The sequence below is a fragment of the Anabrus simplex genome, chromosome 3, assembly GCF_040414725.1.
Source record: "Anabrus simplex isolate iqAnaSimp1 chromosome 3, ASM4041472v1, whole genome shotgun sequence".
Lineage (NCBI taxonomy): Eukaryota > Metazoa > Arthropoda > Insecta > Orthoptera > Tettigoniidae > Anabrus > Anabrus simplex.
In genome coordinates, this window is record NC_090267.1 from 148,141,573 (window position 1) to 148,157,937 (window position 16,365).

The window sequence follows — 16,365 nt, forward strand, 5'->3', positions numbered from 1 at the left end:
AACTCTGGATGCTCTATAGCTGGAAGATCTCATCCACCTCAGAGAAGAAAATTGGTAATATGCAAGGATGAACTCATAACCAAAGTGGTTGAAGTACACCCAAAAAGCTGATAATCAACCCTTTTTGCAACCTGGATAAACTGACCCTTTTACCCACGACAGCAATGAGCGATATGTGCAAATGACCAATCGCACACTTCACAAAACTACCACTCCAAACAACATTACAACACTGGTCAAAATATGCAATGTATCATACGAGTTACACTCTGTTGAAGTAAAATGTATGTGGTTGTCATAATAATCTGGCTCGACCCAGTATTTTTATATAAGTTCCATGTAAGACTTACTTCCATCAACTCCACAGCAATTTCCATGAAGAGTTTTTCAACATTTTCTGCTTCTTTGGCAGAGGTTTCCAAGTAATACATGCTATGTCGCTGTGCAAATTCTTCTCCAACATGAGTAGGAATCTCTCGATCTTCTCGATCAATTTTGTTACCTAAAAAGCAAGGGGGAAAAAATAACATTTAAAATTTAACAACTATTCGTAATTTAATAAATAATTTTTTCTTGAGAAATAGTTTAGGAGATAATAATTGAACTGCAGAAGGGGTTTGTGATGGAACTTGGATTGGGAGGTTGGGAATATTGAGAAAGAAAGAAAGAAAGAAAGAAAGAAAGAATTTTAAGAGTACATTTTTGCTGGTAAATAAGAAACAGTATGGAGTAGAACATCAGATATATAGAAGAGTTTTGTCTGTACATTGCTCAGAATTTAAAAAGAATGGTATTTCTTTATCAGTTGTGTCGACAGTCACAAGGATATGCACTTTTAATATTCCGTCATCTCTGTCTGTCTGTCTGTTTGTATGTGTGGCCATTACGAGAAAATGGCTGAAGAGAATTTAATGAAAATCGGTATATAAAGTTTGGGAATGAGGAACTACCATCTAGGCTATAAATAATTTTATTCACGCTGAGTGAAATGGTAGTTATGGGGAAGGCCTATAATATAATTCTCAAATATTTATGTTATTAGTGATTATATCAATAAATACTACATAACTAAAGTTATATGGAATTAAATTTCCAATCATTTATGTCTTATACATTTTTACTGTACTGGCTGTGATAACAGATATATTAATGAATTTCGATTTTTATTGCTAAGTCCATATCAATGCCAAACCATGACAAAATGGGTGAACAGAATTGAATGAAAATTGGGAATAGGGCCGATGACCTTCGATGTTAGGCCCCTTAAAACAACAAGCAAGTTGGGAATAAAGTACTACAGCCTTGATTATAAATCATTTCTATTCAGGCTGGATGAAATGGTAGTTTAGGGGAAGATGCCTAAAATTTAATTTATAAAAAACCTGTTATTTTTCCTATCGAAAAGTATTACATAACAAAAGTTATAGATAATAAATGTTCTAACCATTTATGTCTTATAAGTTTTACCATACAATGATAATCAAATTGATGAATTTACTCTTTTGTCGCTTAGTTTATATGAAAGCCGAGCATTGTTAACATGGAAGTATTGTTTAATCATGTTAAATGACTATGAATTTTGTTATGGTTGTCTTAAGGTGTAAAACCATGTGGTCATCGGAAATTGATAAGGAAAATTGTGAAGATGATTATAAAAAATGAGAAAAATTGTAAAGGAATGATCGTTTGAGGAATAAGACAAGAGGGAATTGTGAAAGACTACCTACATTGGATGCTTTAATAATCCAGAGCCAGAACAAAACTGAACGTCTAAAATATCGAAAGCTCATAAAACTGGAAATAAGAGATGATCTAAACTGTGGAAAGAAATTATTATATGGAATATTTTAAAAAACTGGAAGATATACAGTTATAACAAGATTTGTAAAAGATAAAAATGGAGTAATAGTGACAGTACAAACTGAAATAAAGGGAAGTTGGCAGGAATATAATATAATTCATGATTTCATAATGTAAGAATACAAAGTAATACAAGAAAGGAAGATATTCAACTAACAGGAAAAATAGTTGAAATAAAGATTGCCAAAGCAGAGGTGAAACTGGCGATGAAATAGATGATGATGATGATGATGATGATGATGATGATGATGATGATGATGATGAAAGTATTAATGCTGGGCTGAGTGGCTCAGACAGTTGAGGCGCTGCCTTTCTGACCCCAACTTGGTAGGTTCGATCCTGGCTCAGTCCCGTGGTATGTGAAGGTGTTCAAATACGTCAGCCTCGTGTTGGTAGATTTAATGGCACGTAAAAGAACTCCTGTGGGACAAAATTCCGGCACCTCAGTGTCTCTGAAATCCGTAAAAGTAGTCAGTAGGACATAAAGATAACAACAACTAAAAATTGTACATATTTATTTAAATAAAAAACTTTGTGTTCCAAGATGCAAGACTGCATAACTGTTCAGACTGTGGTAAAACCTTAGGAGATTTTGGTCTGTACCGGGGGTACACCTTCTCTGTTCTGTTAAACTACGCGCCTTCTATTAGGCCATCTGTGTCATGAAACTGACACTAGTGTAATACAAGATACTTGGACATTCAATCATTAGATGTCTTTACCATCAGCCTTAGTGCACACTCTGGCAGGATTAAGGATGAGTAATTCTTAAGGGAATTTCAATTTTTTGAAGGTGGCAAACCTTAAGTTTGTGAAGATTGTTCTGTTCACGTGTCAAAGTTGTCAACACTCCTATCGCTTCCCTCTTCCTTAGTTATTAACCAATCAGTATTGTGTGTATATTTTTCTAGCCAATTAAAACTGGGGTATCCTGCCTATCTGAAAAGAGTTCCAGAAACTTCCCCTCGGAAACGCTACAAAAGCTGCGCGCTTTAGAACCGAAACGCTATCTTCATCGCTCCAGTCTAGTGAGTGCGGCGTGTTATTTGGAGACAGGGGATGCCTGCTGTCCTTTGGAAGGCTCAGCTACTCAGAAATTTCTTAACGTGTGAAAGCTCCAGGCAGAGAACTTAAGGGGAAGGTTTCAAACTATTTTCCTTAAAGTAAAGTTCTAAAGTCAGTTTAAATGTAAATTTTTGGCAAGTCTGAGGTCTCTGTTCAAATCCCCACTGGGAAACAAGTAGACTAAAGGAACAAATGTGATTACCCTCTATTCATTCCCATTCAATTTGGTATGGGGTGACTACAATTTTCTAAACTTCTAAATTTTAACACTCTTTCGGCATTTCTTATTTCTCGTTTAGTCACCCCCTCTGTAGTATAGGCTTAGCCTCTGCAACTTTGGGCCATAAGCCCATTTAGGGTTTTAAGAGTTTTCCTAAAGGGAGTGCAGTGTTTCGCCTCCTAGCCCCTGTTCATGGCTGATCGTGTTAACCCAGTTGTACTTCCTCTTAAAACAATAATCACCACCACCACCTGTTAACCCTTTTATTTTTACATGAAGGCCATTTAGTATGGGCACTCATTGGCCCTGTTTTAATTGTAATTATTGACAGACAAGTGTGTAAAGACCGTTGAGCAGAAGTGACTGTAAACACAGTATTTGAAGTTTATCAGGCTTAACTTTGTAAGAAGCATGTGCCTCTAAGAGGCTGGACTGTAGTGACTTTTAAAATCAGTCTCCTAGGACGTAAATTAGTGGAGCAAACATGCTCTTATAACAGCGTACCTGTTCAGAGCGATAATGCTCATACCTTACCTAGTATATATTATCTTGTTGACAACACTTAAGTTATCGTACCTGATTTTGGACTGAAAGTCCGCTGTTGTTATCAGAGCTGATGAGCTCATTTGTTAGTCTATTTAACTGTTGTTTGTTCCAAATCTTCTATCTATTACATTTTAAAATAAAATAAAAAGGAAGGAAAGAAATAAAATTTAAAAAATTTAGTGCTTTAACTTATGCTATGGCCATTTCCTTGTCCGCTCATTCACCCCGGCACCTTCTTACACTTCTCTGTTCCATGAAATTTCCATAACAAGTGGCAGTATAGCGTGGTTGAATGGGCCTGGACAAAACTCTTTTGACGCCTTTTCTAAAAATTTAAAATTGAACACTAGAAATTTTTCTGTTTTTTGATTTTTCTAAATTTTGTGAAATTTTTTGTTCAGTATGTCTGGTGCTAGAGAGGTTCTTGCTCCTTGGTATTTGCGCAAGGAAGATCTTATTTACAAACTATCTATTAAAAAGGTCCAGTCTGGTGGCACGGTTGCAACAGATGCATCTAGACTCAAAGATTCTTTGGAGTTGCCTATTAATATTCCTGTATATGGGGAGAAGGAAGTTAGTGACACTTTATCCACGGTCACCACTAACATTACTGAACTTGCTTCTGTTCTGAGATTTTTTGAAGGAGGTGAACCCTTGGTAACCAATTTAAACGGGTTCAAGCTAGGCTATTTCACTTTTACAATAGAGCGGGGGATCTATTGTCTCAAACTCACTGATGAACATTCTGGCATGAGTAACTCCCTGGCTGAACCTATTTCTGAGCTGTCTAATAAAGTTAACCGATAATAATTATAATTATAATTATCGTATGGCCTCAGCTACCGTGTGCAGACATTTCAATTTGACGCCATCTGGCTGTCTGCTCGTCAATTTCGATGTTCCGTTTTACTCTAGGCCCCCACTAGATGGCAGACCGAGTAAACCGAAACTCTCTTGGGCGTCTATGGCTGAGATTTAATTAATTTTGTCGGGTAAACACCAAACGTGTCACCAGAGATCTTTTACATGCCGACATCGTACGACATGGAGTGTCGAATGGACTTTTTTCCGCCCTTCAAAAATCCGACTACCTCTGCCGGGTTTGAACCCGCTATCTTGGGATCCGGACGCCGACACTCTACCGCTGATCCACAGAGGCAGCTAAGTTAACCGATTATTGTCTGGGTATGCAAGTGGCAAGAGCGACTATCCTGCCCTATTAAACGTCAATACAGAAGAGGAACAGAACAAGTCCTCCAATAGTGAGGAATCGGTTGAGCAACAACAAGCTTCTGCCTCATCCAAACAAGTTATAAACCCCGTTGGTAATCCACAACATCTTCCTCCTTTTTTAAAACTTTTTAATTCAGCTTTCAACCCTCCTCAACCTCCAATGCCCCCTCCGGTCATATCACCGAGCTTTAGCAGCTTACCCCACCCTTTAGCCATGTTGTTTAAGGGGATTTCAAAATTTTCAGTGAACTCAACAAATAATGTCATAACCTTCCTAAGGTTTCTGGTAGAATTTCAGGACTATTTGCCCTCTCGCATTCACAAATCTTAGAGATCATTTACCCTTCCTCTGTTGGGATCCTATCAGATAAAATTGTTAAGGCGATCTCAGAAAGGAGTTCCATCGAAACCTTCCATGCCCACTTGCTGGCAAATTTTATCTATGCAAGAGCTTTGTCATCTTTAATTAAAAAATATTACTTCCGAGTCCAAAGGCTAGATGAAAATCTAGCAGACTTCATACAAGACATTAAGCTTTATACGAGAGTTTTTGTCTTCAATTATTCCAAAGGTCAAATCGTCCAGACTATCATTGAAGGGATTTTGCCATATTATAGATAACATTTATGTTTTGCTTCCTGTCCACAAACGTTTGCTGAACTTGAGGCTATATCCGTGTCCGCGGGAATAAGATATGCAGATAGTCTGCGAGTCGTTCGGGAACCACCACAGTTTTCGCAAATTTCTCAGTCACTACCTCGCTGAACCTTCCCTCCCCACAAATGTTATGTGTGTGGGTCGGCGAACCATCTAAGGAATAAGTGTCCTCTATTAAAAACGAATGGACCTAGAAATGGAGCATCGTCTCCTCAGGCATGTTTCAAATGTGGGTCATTCGCACACCTCGTAAAAACTGTAACTCATCAAATGGTACACCTTCGTGCTCTACTTCTAGCTCTACCTCTGCTAATTATGGCAATAGAAAATGACTAGCGTGCCCAGCTGAGTCGCCACTATCAGCTTCTCAAGGCTCAGCCCATTTTAACTCTGGCATTGAATCCTCTGAAGAGGGAAGAACCTCTAAAACATCTTTTGAAGGTCCTAAAGAATGCCTCAAAATTGCTGGGTTCGAATGCCACTGTCGGCAGTCCTAAATATGGTTTTCCATGGTTTCCCATTTTCACACCACGCAAATGCTGGGGCTGTACCTTAATTGAGGCCACAGCCGCTTCCTTCTAACTCTTAGGCCTTTCCTATCTCATCGTCGCTATAAGACCCATCTGTGTCGGTGCGAGGTAAAGCCACTAGCAAAAGAAAAAAAATCTTCAGGAGGTTCACCAGCTCAATGTAATGGCAAATCCAGTTTAAGATCTGATAGTCTGTCAAAGCTAGATAGAGGGGAAGGTTTCAAATCTTTAGTAATGTAACTTCATTTTCTAAAAGGTAAATTTCAAACTCTAAATGTACAGTTCAGCCTAAGCCACTGGCGAGTGCAGACGTATTGAGCGGAGGGTCCCTGGAGTGGGAGAAGGGAGTGCAAGTGCTGAGTGCAGGAAGGTAGTGAGGAGTTTACAGACAATGATTGGTGTAGAGCAATATAGGGCGATCATAGGAGGATTGCAGGGAAGAAAGAAGGAAGACGTGAAGACAAGAGGGTGTACAATAGAAATGGAAACAAAAGGAGAATTAATGCTATCAGCGGCGGTGATTATGATAATGCTATGGATTGCGGGGGTAGAACTGAACCCAGGTCCAACTTCCAGTGGAAATATGAGCTGGGAAGACATGGAAGCAATCAGAAGAGTTGTAAAAGAGGTGGTTGTAGAAGTCTGCCCCTTTGAGCAACTCAAAAATATGATTCAAGAGCAAATGAAGGAGTTTGAAAAAATGAAGGGATGGTTCCGAGAAAGGGCAGAAGACACAGCATCGCAAATAAGGAAAAATACCGAAGAAGTTGCAGCATTAAGAGAGAAAATAGGACGATTAGAAGAGGAGACGCTGAAACTGAAAGTTTTTTTTTTTGCTATGGGCTTTACGTCGCACCGACACAGATAGGTCTTATGGCGACGATGGGATAGGGAAGGCCTAGGAGTTGGAAGGAAGCAGCTGTGGCCTTAATTAAGGTACAGCCAACACTCTAAATCGTAGAAATAAATGCCTATTTATATACGGCGTGCCTGAGGAGAAGAGGGAGGACAAAGTGCTTACAATTTATAAAGTAGTGGACCTAATTCAGGGGAAAATGAAAAATCAATTTTAGTGAAGCGGACATAGACGATGTGCAGAGAGTGGGAAGAATTAGAGGCAACAGGCCTATCAAAGTACAACTATTTTCTACATTGATGGCGGATATCGTGGTTGGCAATGCGGGTAAGATGCAGAGGGAAAAAATATGGATCAAGAGGGACATGGGAACTGAAGCGATTAGGAACGAAAAAATTCTTAGAAAACATATGATACGAGCTAGACATCATGGGCTGAGAGCAATTATCAGAGGACAGGAACTAGTGGTGTCAAGCAACAGCTGGAGTAGAATCTGGTCTGTGAATAGACTGATGGACCTAGAAATGAATATGAAACAAGACGAAGAAACAGAGAGAAGTGTAGCGATTAGTGGGGAAGATAGGCAAGAGAAGATGGGGATGGTAGAAATGTAAATACCGAAAGTATCAGTGTGATGTGCGAAGAGAGACAGGGAGAGGTGCCAAGTGAAAGTGTGATTATAAACACCGATAAGGAAGGAACAGTGGATAATGGGGCGAGAGTAGATAGGCCTAGGGACACAGGCATAGTCGCAGCTAGAGGCAAAGGAAGTTTTTTTTTTTTTTTTTTTTGCTAGGTGCTTTACGTCGCACCGACAACACAGACAGGTCTTATGGCGACGAGGAAAAGGAAGTCAGCAGAGTGGAAACAGTGGAGAAATGGCAGCCCAAAGAGAAAGGGATCGTTCAGAGGCAACCTGCAAGAGAATAGAGCGGCGCTGGAATGAAGGGGTGGAGCAGAAGTTTAAGGGGACGAAGGAAGGTGTAAAACCTTAAGAGACTGTGGAGAGTAGGTGGAAATGAGAAGGGTGTTGTCACAAGAAGTAAAAGCGTTAATAAAGCTAGTAAGAAGTAAGAAAATTGTTACAGAAGGTAGGGTGACAACAAAAGGAATGAGCATGGTATTCTTATGCAATGGGCTATGGTTATTTTACGTTAAGTGTATGTAAATCGTTGCTTGGTACGATGTACGAATAAGAGGCGAACAGGAGGTATGAGATTAGAAAGTTTGAAAGTTCTAAGGAAATTTGGAAAAGTAATTAGCGAGTTGCTTATTGGATTTAGGAGTGAAGTATGGTAATTTTATGCCATTTGCATATGAACTACGTTTGGTATGAATAGTGAATTGATGAATATGGGTAGTATAAGGTTAAGAGAAGCGAGTATTTGGTGAGTAATTTGGGTAAGTAATTAGCGAGTTATTGATAGTGTTATTTGTTTCGAGATTTGTTTAGGGTGGTACAAGGCTGGGAAAAGTGGTTAATTGGTGTAATAAAAGTTGATGTTAATTGTAAGTGAATTTGTGTTTGGTAAGATGTATGAATAAGAGGTGAAAGGAGAGGTATGAGATTAGGGAGTCTGAAAGTGTGAAGGAATTTGGAAAAGTAATTAGCGAGTTGTTTATTAGATTTAGGAGTGAAGTATGGCAATCTTATGTTATTCGTAGGCGAAATGTGTTTCGTATGAGTAATGAACTGATGAATATGATGGTATAAGATTGAGAAAAGTGAGTATTTGGTGTATTGATGATGAAAGCATGAAAGTAATTGAAGGTTGAGGAGTGAATAATTGGTGTAATGATGGACATACATGTTGGGTACTATTTGTGCGTGATGTATATTTGGTATGCATACCCAGTCTTACTATAAATACTGTCCCAACTTTTGAGGGTGGCTGTACTTCTGCCCGAACGAGGGAGCAGCTACAAAACAGGTATCGTGAGGCGTGAGTCATTGTTGGTTGAGCTGCAGAAGTGTACAGTTGTCAGTTTGAGGTTTTCAAGATGGAATGGGGGGAGTATGAGAATTGTGTGGCCGTGATAGCATTACACAAGGTAGGGCAATCACCAGGGGAGATTTTCAAAACCCTCCAGAAGCTGAAAATTAGTAAGAAATTTGTTTATCGCACTATAAATCGATTTGTTGAGGTTAGAACTGTGAGAGAACGCCCGTGGCAAAGAAGACCACGCACAGTACGAATGCCAGAACTCATTAAAGCAGTGGCAGCTCTTGTGCGACGAAATCCGGTAAGGAGACAGTCAGCGATGGCTCGTGAGTTACAGATATCAAAAATGTCTATGTCTCGCACGTTAAGCATTGACCTGGGACTCCATGCTTACAAACGAAGCAAAGGACATCTCCTGACTAATGAACTGAAGCGCCAGAGGCTCCTAAAATCAAAGCTCTTACTTAAGCATTATGCGGCTAATAGTCATCGTCGAATCCTGTTTACAGATGAAAAGATTTTCAGTGTTGAGGAGACTTTCAACGCCCAAAACGACAGGGTATATGCCCATTTCTCTAGAGAAGCTGGTGAAAAGGCTCCAAGGTACCAGAGGGGTCATCATCCCTCATCAGTTATGGTGTGGTGGGGTGTGAGCTTCGAGGGCATAACAGAGCTCCATTTCTGTGAAAAGGGAGTCAAAACTTCAGCTAAAGTGTACCAGGAGACAGTGCTTGAGGGACTGGTCAAGAATCTCAACAACACCCTCTTCCATGGACGGAACTGGAGCTTCCAGCAGGACTCAGCCCCAGCGCACAAGGCACGGGCAATCCAACAGTGGTTGGAGGCAAATGTTCCTGATTTCATTACCACTTCAGATTGACCATCTGCAAGTCCAGACTACAAATTGTGGTCCAAGCTTCAGGAGATGGCTTGCAAGAAAGGACATTCCAATATTGAAAGCTTAAAGCAGTCTCTTCGGAAGGCAGTTGCAGAATTTCCAGTTGATGTGTTGCGTAATGCCATTGATGAGTGGCCACAAAGACTTAAGGCCTGTGTGCGTGCAAATGGTGGCCATTTTGAATAATTATTTGTGGTTATGGTTCATAATGCATCTATATAACACTTGTTATAAGGATATTAAAATATCTCTAACCATTTTGTGTCATTTTACTTAAACATTTGGGACAGTATTTATGGTAAGACTATGTAGTAAGTTGATGAATAAGAGACTAGGGGGAGGTATGAGCTTGGAGAGTTTATGGTGGTATAAGGCTAAGAAAAGTGGTTAATTGGTGTATTGATAGTTGATATCTGATGTTCGTAGTGTAATTATTAGAACAGATGTATCAGATATAAGCATATGGTATTAGAGTAAATAGATCAGTAAGTGTGGTATTAGTGGTATTAGGTAGGTGTAGATGGAGAAAATTAGAGAGGCTAATGGACTGTGATTTAAGGCAGAGTTTGAGAATGGTAAAATCGGTTTGTGATGTTATATGGTTGTGGTTGTTGAAGCAGCTAGGGCTGAAAGGTGATTGGGGGTCATATGTGAGAGCGATTATAGTAAGTAGGGGTATGTGTTTATTGGAATTACCTAGAGTTGTTATTAATTGCAGTATGGAACTCTAAACAGTTGCAGTGCTAGTGTGGTAACAGTGACAGTACAGCATAGCAGAGTGAGTAAGTGGAACAATGCCATTAACAATTTTAAATGTTAAGAGGACTGCCCTGTGTAAACATAAAAGCCAGCGCATTTCAGCAGTAAACATGATCTTGCCTGGGTTCGCTTCAGCAGTAAAGATGATTTTGCCTGGGTTTTAAGAGTGGAATTGTGTTCCAGACTAGCTTACTCAGGCAGGCAAATCTGGGACAGGGTTAATGTTGCGTAACCCCAACGGGTGCACAACATTGTCAAGTCAACCGATTACCAGCATCTGTCGCTCATTTTAATTTAAATTGGTCCCTATCAGTGGCGCATTTCATTTCATTTTAGTTTGTTTTATTGTATTTAACCTTGCCATTATAATTTACTATTTTAAATTTGCCTGTTTGTAAATATGTGTGTCGTTAATGCTGCAGTGCCAGGGCCATTGGATCTCCGGTAAGGAGTTTATGGCCATTTATCAGTATCTGTTGTTCATATCATTGTAGTTTAAATCTGGCTATAGGCTGGACATAGTTATTTTTCTCATTTATCAGATCAAATGGGTATCTGTTTACTGCAGGTCTGGAGAAAAATAAATAAATAAATAAATAAATAAATAAATAAATAAATAAATAAATAAATAAATAAATAAATAAATAAATAAATAAATAAATAAATAAATAAATAAATAAATAAATAAATAAATAAATAAATAAATACATACATTCAGCCAAACTCTAAATGTAAATTTCAATGAACCAAAATAACTTATCCGAAAACAGGGAATAGAGAGTGATGTACCTTCTTGTGTTCCATCTAAACTTGATTGTGAAGTGACTATTATTTTGTAACCTCCTCTATCTTGTAATTTTTGTAACTTAACTATTTTACTCCAGCTAGTCACCTCCGTAGTATAGGCTTAGCCTCTCTAATGTCGGGACATAAGCCCAAGTAGGGTTTTATGCATTTAATGTAAATTTCTAGGAGTGCAAGTGTTTGCCTCCTTACCATTTTGGTTTATAGGCCAGTAATTTAACCTTTTACTTTTACGAAAGCCCACGTAGAATGGGTAATTGTTACCCCTGTTTAACTCCATTTCTTTCATGTTAAAGATATATCAGACTGTTGAGCATTTAAGACAGTGAATACAGTTTAAAATGAAAACCCACAGCCTGTTTCAAGTAATTCGACCGGGTCGGGAATGGAATGAATGAAGCCCCGATATTGCGACGAGGATAGGAATTGTACCGGCTGCTGAAACCTGTCGCACTCCTCTGGAGCAATGATTAATGAATGAAAGATGAAATGAAATGATATTGGAGAGTGTTGCTGGAATGAATTATGACAGGGAAAACCGGAGTACCCAGAGAAAAACCTGTCCCGCCTCTGCTTTGTCCAGCACAAATCTCTGATGGAGTGATCAGGATTTGAACCACGGAACCCAGCAGTGAGAGGCCTGCGTGCTGCCCCCTGAGCCACGGAGACTCTTGAATACTGTTTAATTTAGTTAAACGTAGGTTGTGCCTGGATAGGCCTGGAAAATGTGAATTTTCGAAAACAGATTCTTAAGTGTAAATTCATAAAGCAAGAACGCTCTTCCTATTAATGTAAAGGTTGAATGGTGCCTGTGTAAAGATGGAAAGGTATAATGTTTGGAGATTAGTTTCCTAGATAAATCTATAAGGATGACAATGCTAAGGAAGCTAGTAACTTGATCGAACACCTGTCTGACATGTCTAATAGGGTAAGTCAATTGTTGTCAGGGGTCACTAGTGATAAAAGTGACCATGTTCCAACTGTAAACTTGACTACGGAACAGAGCCGTAGTAGGTCTGTTGAGAGTAAGAAATCGGTGGCTGCACAACAAACGTCGGCCCCATTGGAACAAGCATCTGATCATCTAAAACAACTTCCACACTTCTTTACGAGTAATGCTGTTTTTGAACCCTCTCAATCTCCAATGCCTACACCTATTATTTTGCCAGGGTTTAGCAGTTTGCCCCACCCATTAGCCATGTTGCTTAAAGGCATATCCAAGTTCTCGGTAAATTCTACTAATGAGGTGATATACTTTTTAAGATTCCTCGTCGAATTTCAAGATCATGCTTGGTATTTGCTCTGTCTCATTCTCAAATTCTACAAATTATTTACCCATATTCTGTAGGTGTCCTCTCGGACAAAATTGTGAAAGCAATAGCTGACAGATGTTGTATTGAAGACTTTCATGCCCACCCTTCGGCCAACTTCATTCCAGCTAGAGCTATGTTGTCTTTAATACAGAAGTAATACTTCCAAGTACAGAGGCTGGACGAGAACTTGGCTGATTTCATCCAAGATATCAAATTCTATACAAGGGTATTTGCTCTCCATTTTCCCGAAGATCAAATTGTTCAAACCATTGTCGAAGGAATTTCTCCTTTGTATAGGTCGTATTTATGTTTCTCTTTTCAACCTCAAACCTTCTCCGAACTTGATGCAATGGCAGTGTCAGCTGAGGGAGTAAGGTATGCTGACAACTGAAGAGTTGCCAGGGAGCCGCCTCCTTCATCTAACAGTTCTCAGCCACCACTTCGTTGAACCTTCCCTCCGCGCAAGTGTTGTACGTGTGGATCTACAAAACACCTTAAAAATAAGTGCCCCTTAGTAAAACCTAGTGGAACTAGGAACGGAGCAGACCCGTCCCTAGGTTGTTTTAAATGAGGCTTGTTTTCCCATAGAGCAAAAAATTGCACAACACTTAACAGCACAACTTCCTGTTCAATTTCTGGTCCTACCTCCACCACCTCAGGCGATAGGAAGTGACTAGCATCATCGGCTGAGTCACCATGTTCAACTTCCCAAGGCTCAGCCCACGTTAAATCAGGCACCACACTATTAAAGGAAGACACCCTCTAATTTATCATTTGAAGGTCCTAGGGAATGCCTTAGAATTGCTTCTGAGACCCCAGGTTTTGTGCCATATCTTAAAATTGAGATAAATAACAAACCTGTCATGGCGCTATTAGATTCAGGAAGCGTTAGCTCTATTATTTCCGAGGAGTGGTACTCTAAATTGAAAACCTGTTGTAAATTTCCAGACTATCGTTTGTCTCCTATTAAATGTGGTTCGGCAAATTCGTCACTGCTAGAAATTTTAGGCTTCATTTTTTCTGCAGTTCGTATCTGAAAATTTATATGGAAAATTAATTTGTTTGTGGCTGAACAGTTGTCTTGCCCTGTAATATTGAGGGCTAATTTCATGTCTCATTATGGTCTTGTGCTTGACCCTCAGAGCAAGTCGTGCACATTCAAATTTGATAGCAACTTTAATATTCCTCTTTTGAAATGTAATTCTGTATCATTTTCATCTATTTTGCCTGCACAGAGTGAGATGTTGTTAGATTTTGGGCATTTACCTGAGGACCAGGCTGAAAGTATTCGAAGGTTGTGTCAGTTTTTTCCTGACCTATTTTCAGAAACCCTTGGTGTCACTGACCTGATAGAGTATAAGATTGAGGTAACATATTCAATTCCTGTAAGATTTCCTCCACATAGGCTATCTCCACCTAAAATTAAGGCTATTAAGGAGATCATAGATCAAATGTTAAAGGACAGTATTATTCGACCTTCAAAGTCGGCGTATTCATCGTCCATTTTCCTCATACCGAAACCGCAAGGTGGTTTCAGGCCTGTCATTGATTACAGAGCTTTAAACTGTAAGGTCGTATTACAATCTGTGCCCTTTCCTGACCTTCAGTCGTGTTTTTCATGGTTTTGTAAGGCTAAGTTCTTTACCATCTTAGATCATAACCAAGCCTATAATCAGATACCTTTGGCGGAAGAATCCAAACATCTGATGGGTTTCGCTACAATGTAATTTACATGAGTACAACCGCGTGCCTTTTGGGCTCCTCACGGACGCGGCTGTCCTTACTACACTGCTGGATAGGGTCTTCTCTGACAAATTTGAATATCTTTATCATTATCTCGACAATGTTGTTGTGTTTTTGGAAACCTCTGAAGAACACTTAGATCATCTGAAGGAGGTTCTAAATCGATTTCGTAGGGCTGGGTTGACCGTAAAATTATCTAAGGTAGCTTTTGCTAAGCCTTCTAAGTCATTCTTAAGGCATATTGTGTCGCCCGATGGTGTTTCTATCGACCATTCCAGAACGCAGGCTATTCGTGATTTCAAGCCGCCTAAGAACATCAACGGAATTGCTAAGTTCATAGGCATGGTGAACTACTTCAGGAAATTTATTCCTACTTCGCTAATAGGGCGGTGCCTCTAAACGTACGTCGTAGGAACTGTGTCAAGTTTGAATGGGGGCCATCGCAGCATTATGCGTTTGAAGATCTCAAGTTAGCTCTTTGTAACACCCCTGTATTAGCCATGCCAGATTCCTCTAAGAAATTCATAGTTCAAACCGATGCCTCTTCATCTGCTGTTGCTGCTGTCCTCCTTCAAGAAACGGAACTCGGAAGGCAGCCTACTGCCTATACGTCTACGTCCTTGTCGGCTCAAGAAGCCAAGTATTCCATCTATGAATTAGAAGGATTCGCAGTCCTGTTTTGCCTTGGAGAAGTTCTGCCTTTATCTGGAGCATGTCAAATTCGAGTTAGAAACTGAGAATCAGGCTTTAAGATGGGTTTTAGCTAGGCCTCATCAGACAGGACGTATCGCCTGTTGTGCTATCCGTATTTCTGCTTTTCAATTCAACGTGCGACACATTAGAGGATAACAGAATGTGGTTGCAGATGGTTTAAGCCGCATGTTTTCAGGTGATGTTGAGTCCATTGAACAGGAGGACATTTCTTCTCCTTCCATTTCCATACCTTCTTGCATAAGTGCTATTTTGACTGATGCCCCTATGTTATTTCGTGACACTGAGAAATATCAATGGGAAACCCTTTCATTTAGGGAACAACATGTTGTCCCTTATGTGCTGAGGAATGGGGTTCTGTGCTGTCCCTCGAGGCACGACCAGAAGATGAAAATAATTGTTCCAGCTGTTCTTGTACCCATGATCTTCAAATTTTATCATGAGACCCCATTAGGGGGGCATTTAGGCATCTTGAAAACCAGAGAGAAAATCAGAGAACTGTTTATCTGGAAGGGTATGGACAGCAAAATCAAAGAAATTGTTAAATCATGTAAATCTTGCTTACTTAGTAAGCCCACATTGTCTATTAAGCTAGGGCTACTGTCATCACGTCAAGCCTCTCGCCCCATGAAGCGGTTGTACATAGATTACATCGGACCCTTCCCTCAATCTACAGGGCACGGGAATAAGTTCATCCTTATAATGTAGACGGCTTCACTAGATTTTCATGGTTATTTCCGACTAAGGTGGCTACCGCTCAGTCTACCATTTCTTGCCTTAACACTATTCACTTCTTTTGGTCCTTATCAATATATAGTTTCCGATAATGCAAAGGCTTTCACATCTAACTTATTCCGAAAATTCTGTTTGATTTGCCCATAGCCCATGAAACTAACTACTTCTGTTTATTACCCTCAACCATCTCTGCATTGGTTATCTTTTGCTTTAAATTCAGCCGTTCATGAGTCACACAAAATTTCTCCTGCCTCTCTCATGTTTAAGTTTGTTTCCAACACGCCATTGTCTAATCTTTGGTCTATCAATGGGATATTGCCAGAGACAAATAATCCTGATAATATCACGGACCTGTGGAAGAAGGCTAAAAGTAATCTTAAGGCCTCTCGTGAAAAAGTTACGGAGAGACATGATCGTGGGCAGAGGCCCACCAAGTTAAAGGTCGGAGATCAGGTCATGGTTAAGAATTTCGTACCTGCAGGCAAGCTTGCC

General features: G+C 39.7%; 1 protein-coding gene across 7 annotated transcripts in view; it reads right to left on the minus strand.

Moving 5' to 3' along the window:
* LOC136866097 (ras-related protein Rab-30) overlaps nucleotides 1–16,365 on the minus strand; it is a 159,326-nt gene that overhangs the window by 75,802 nt on the left and 67,159 nt on the right. For all 7 annotated transcript variants that reach the window (XR_010859489.2, XR_010859488.2, XM_067142767.2 and 4 more), the window contains exon 5: nucleotides 351–502. Coding sequence is in view for 5 of the 7 variants with exons in the window: in XM_067142767.2 (XP_066998868.1) it covers nucleotides 351–502 (152 nt within the window). In the remaining 2 variants the exon portion in view is untranslated. The remainder of the gene's footprint in view (nucleotides 1–350; nucleotides 503–16,365) is intronic.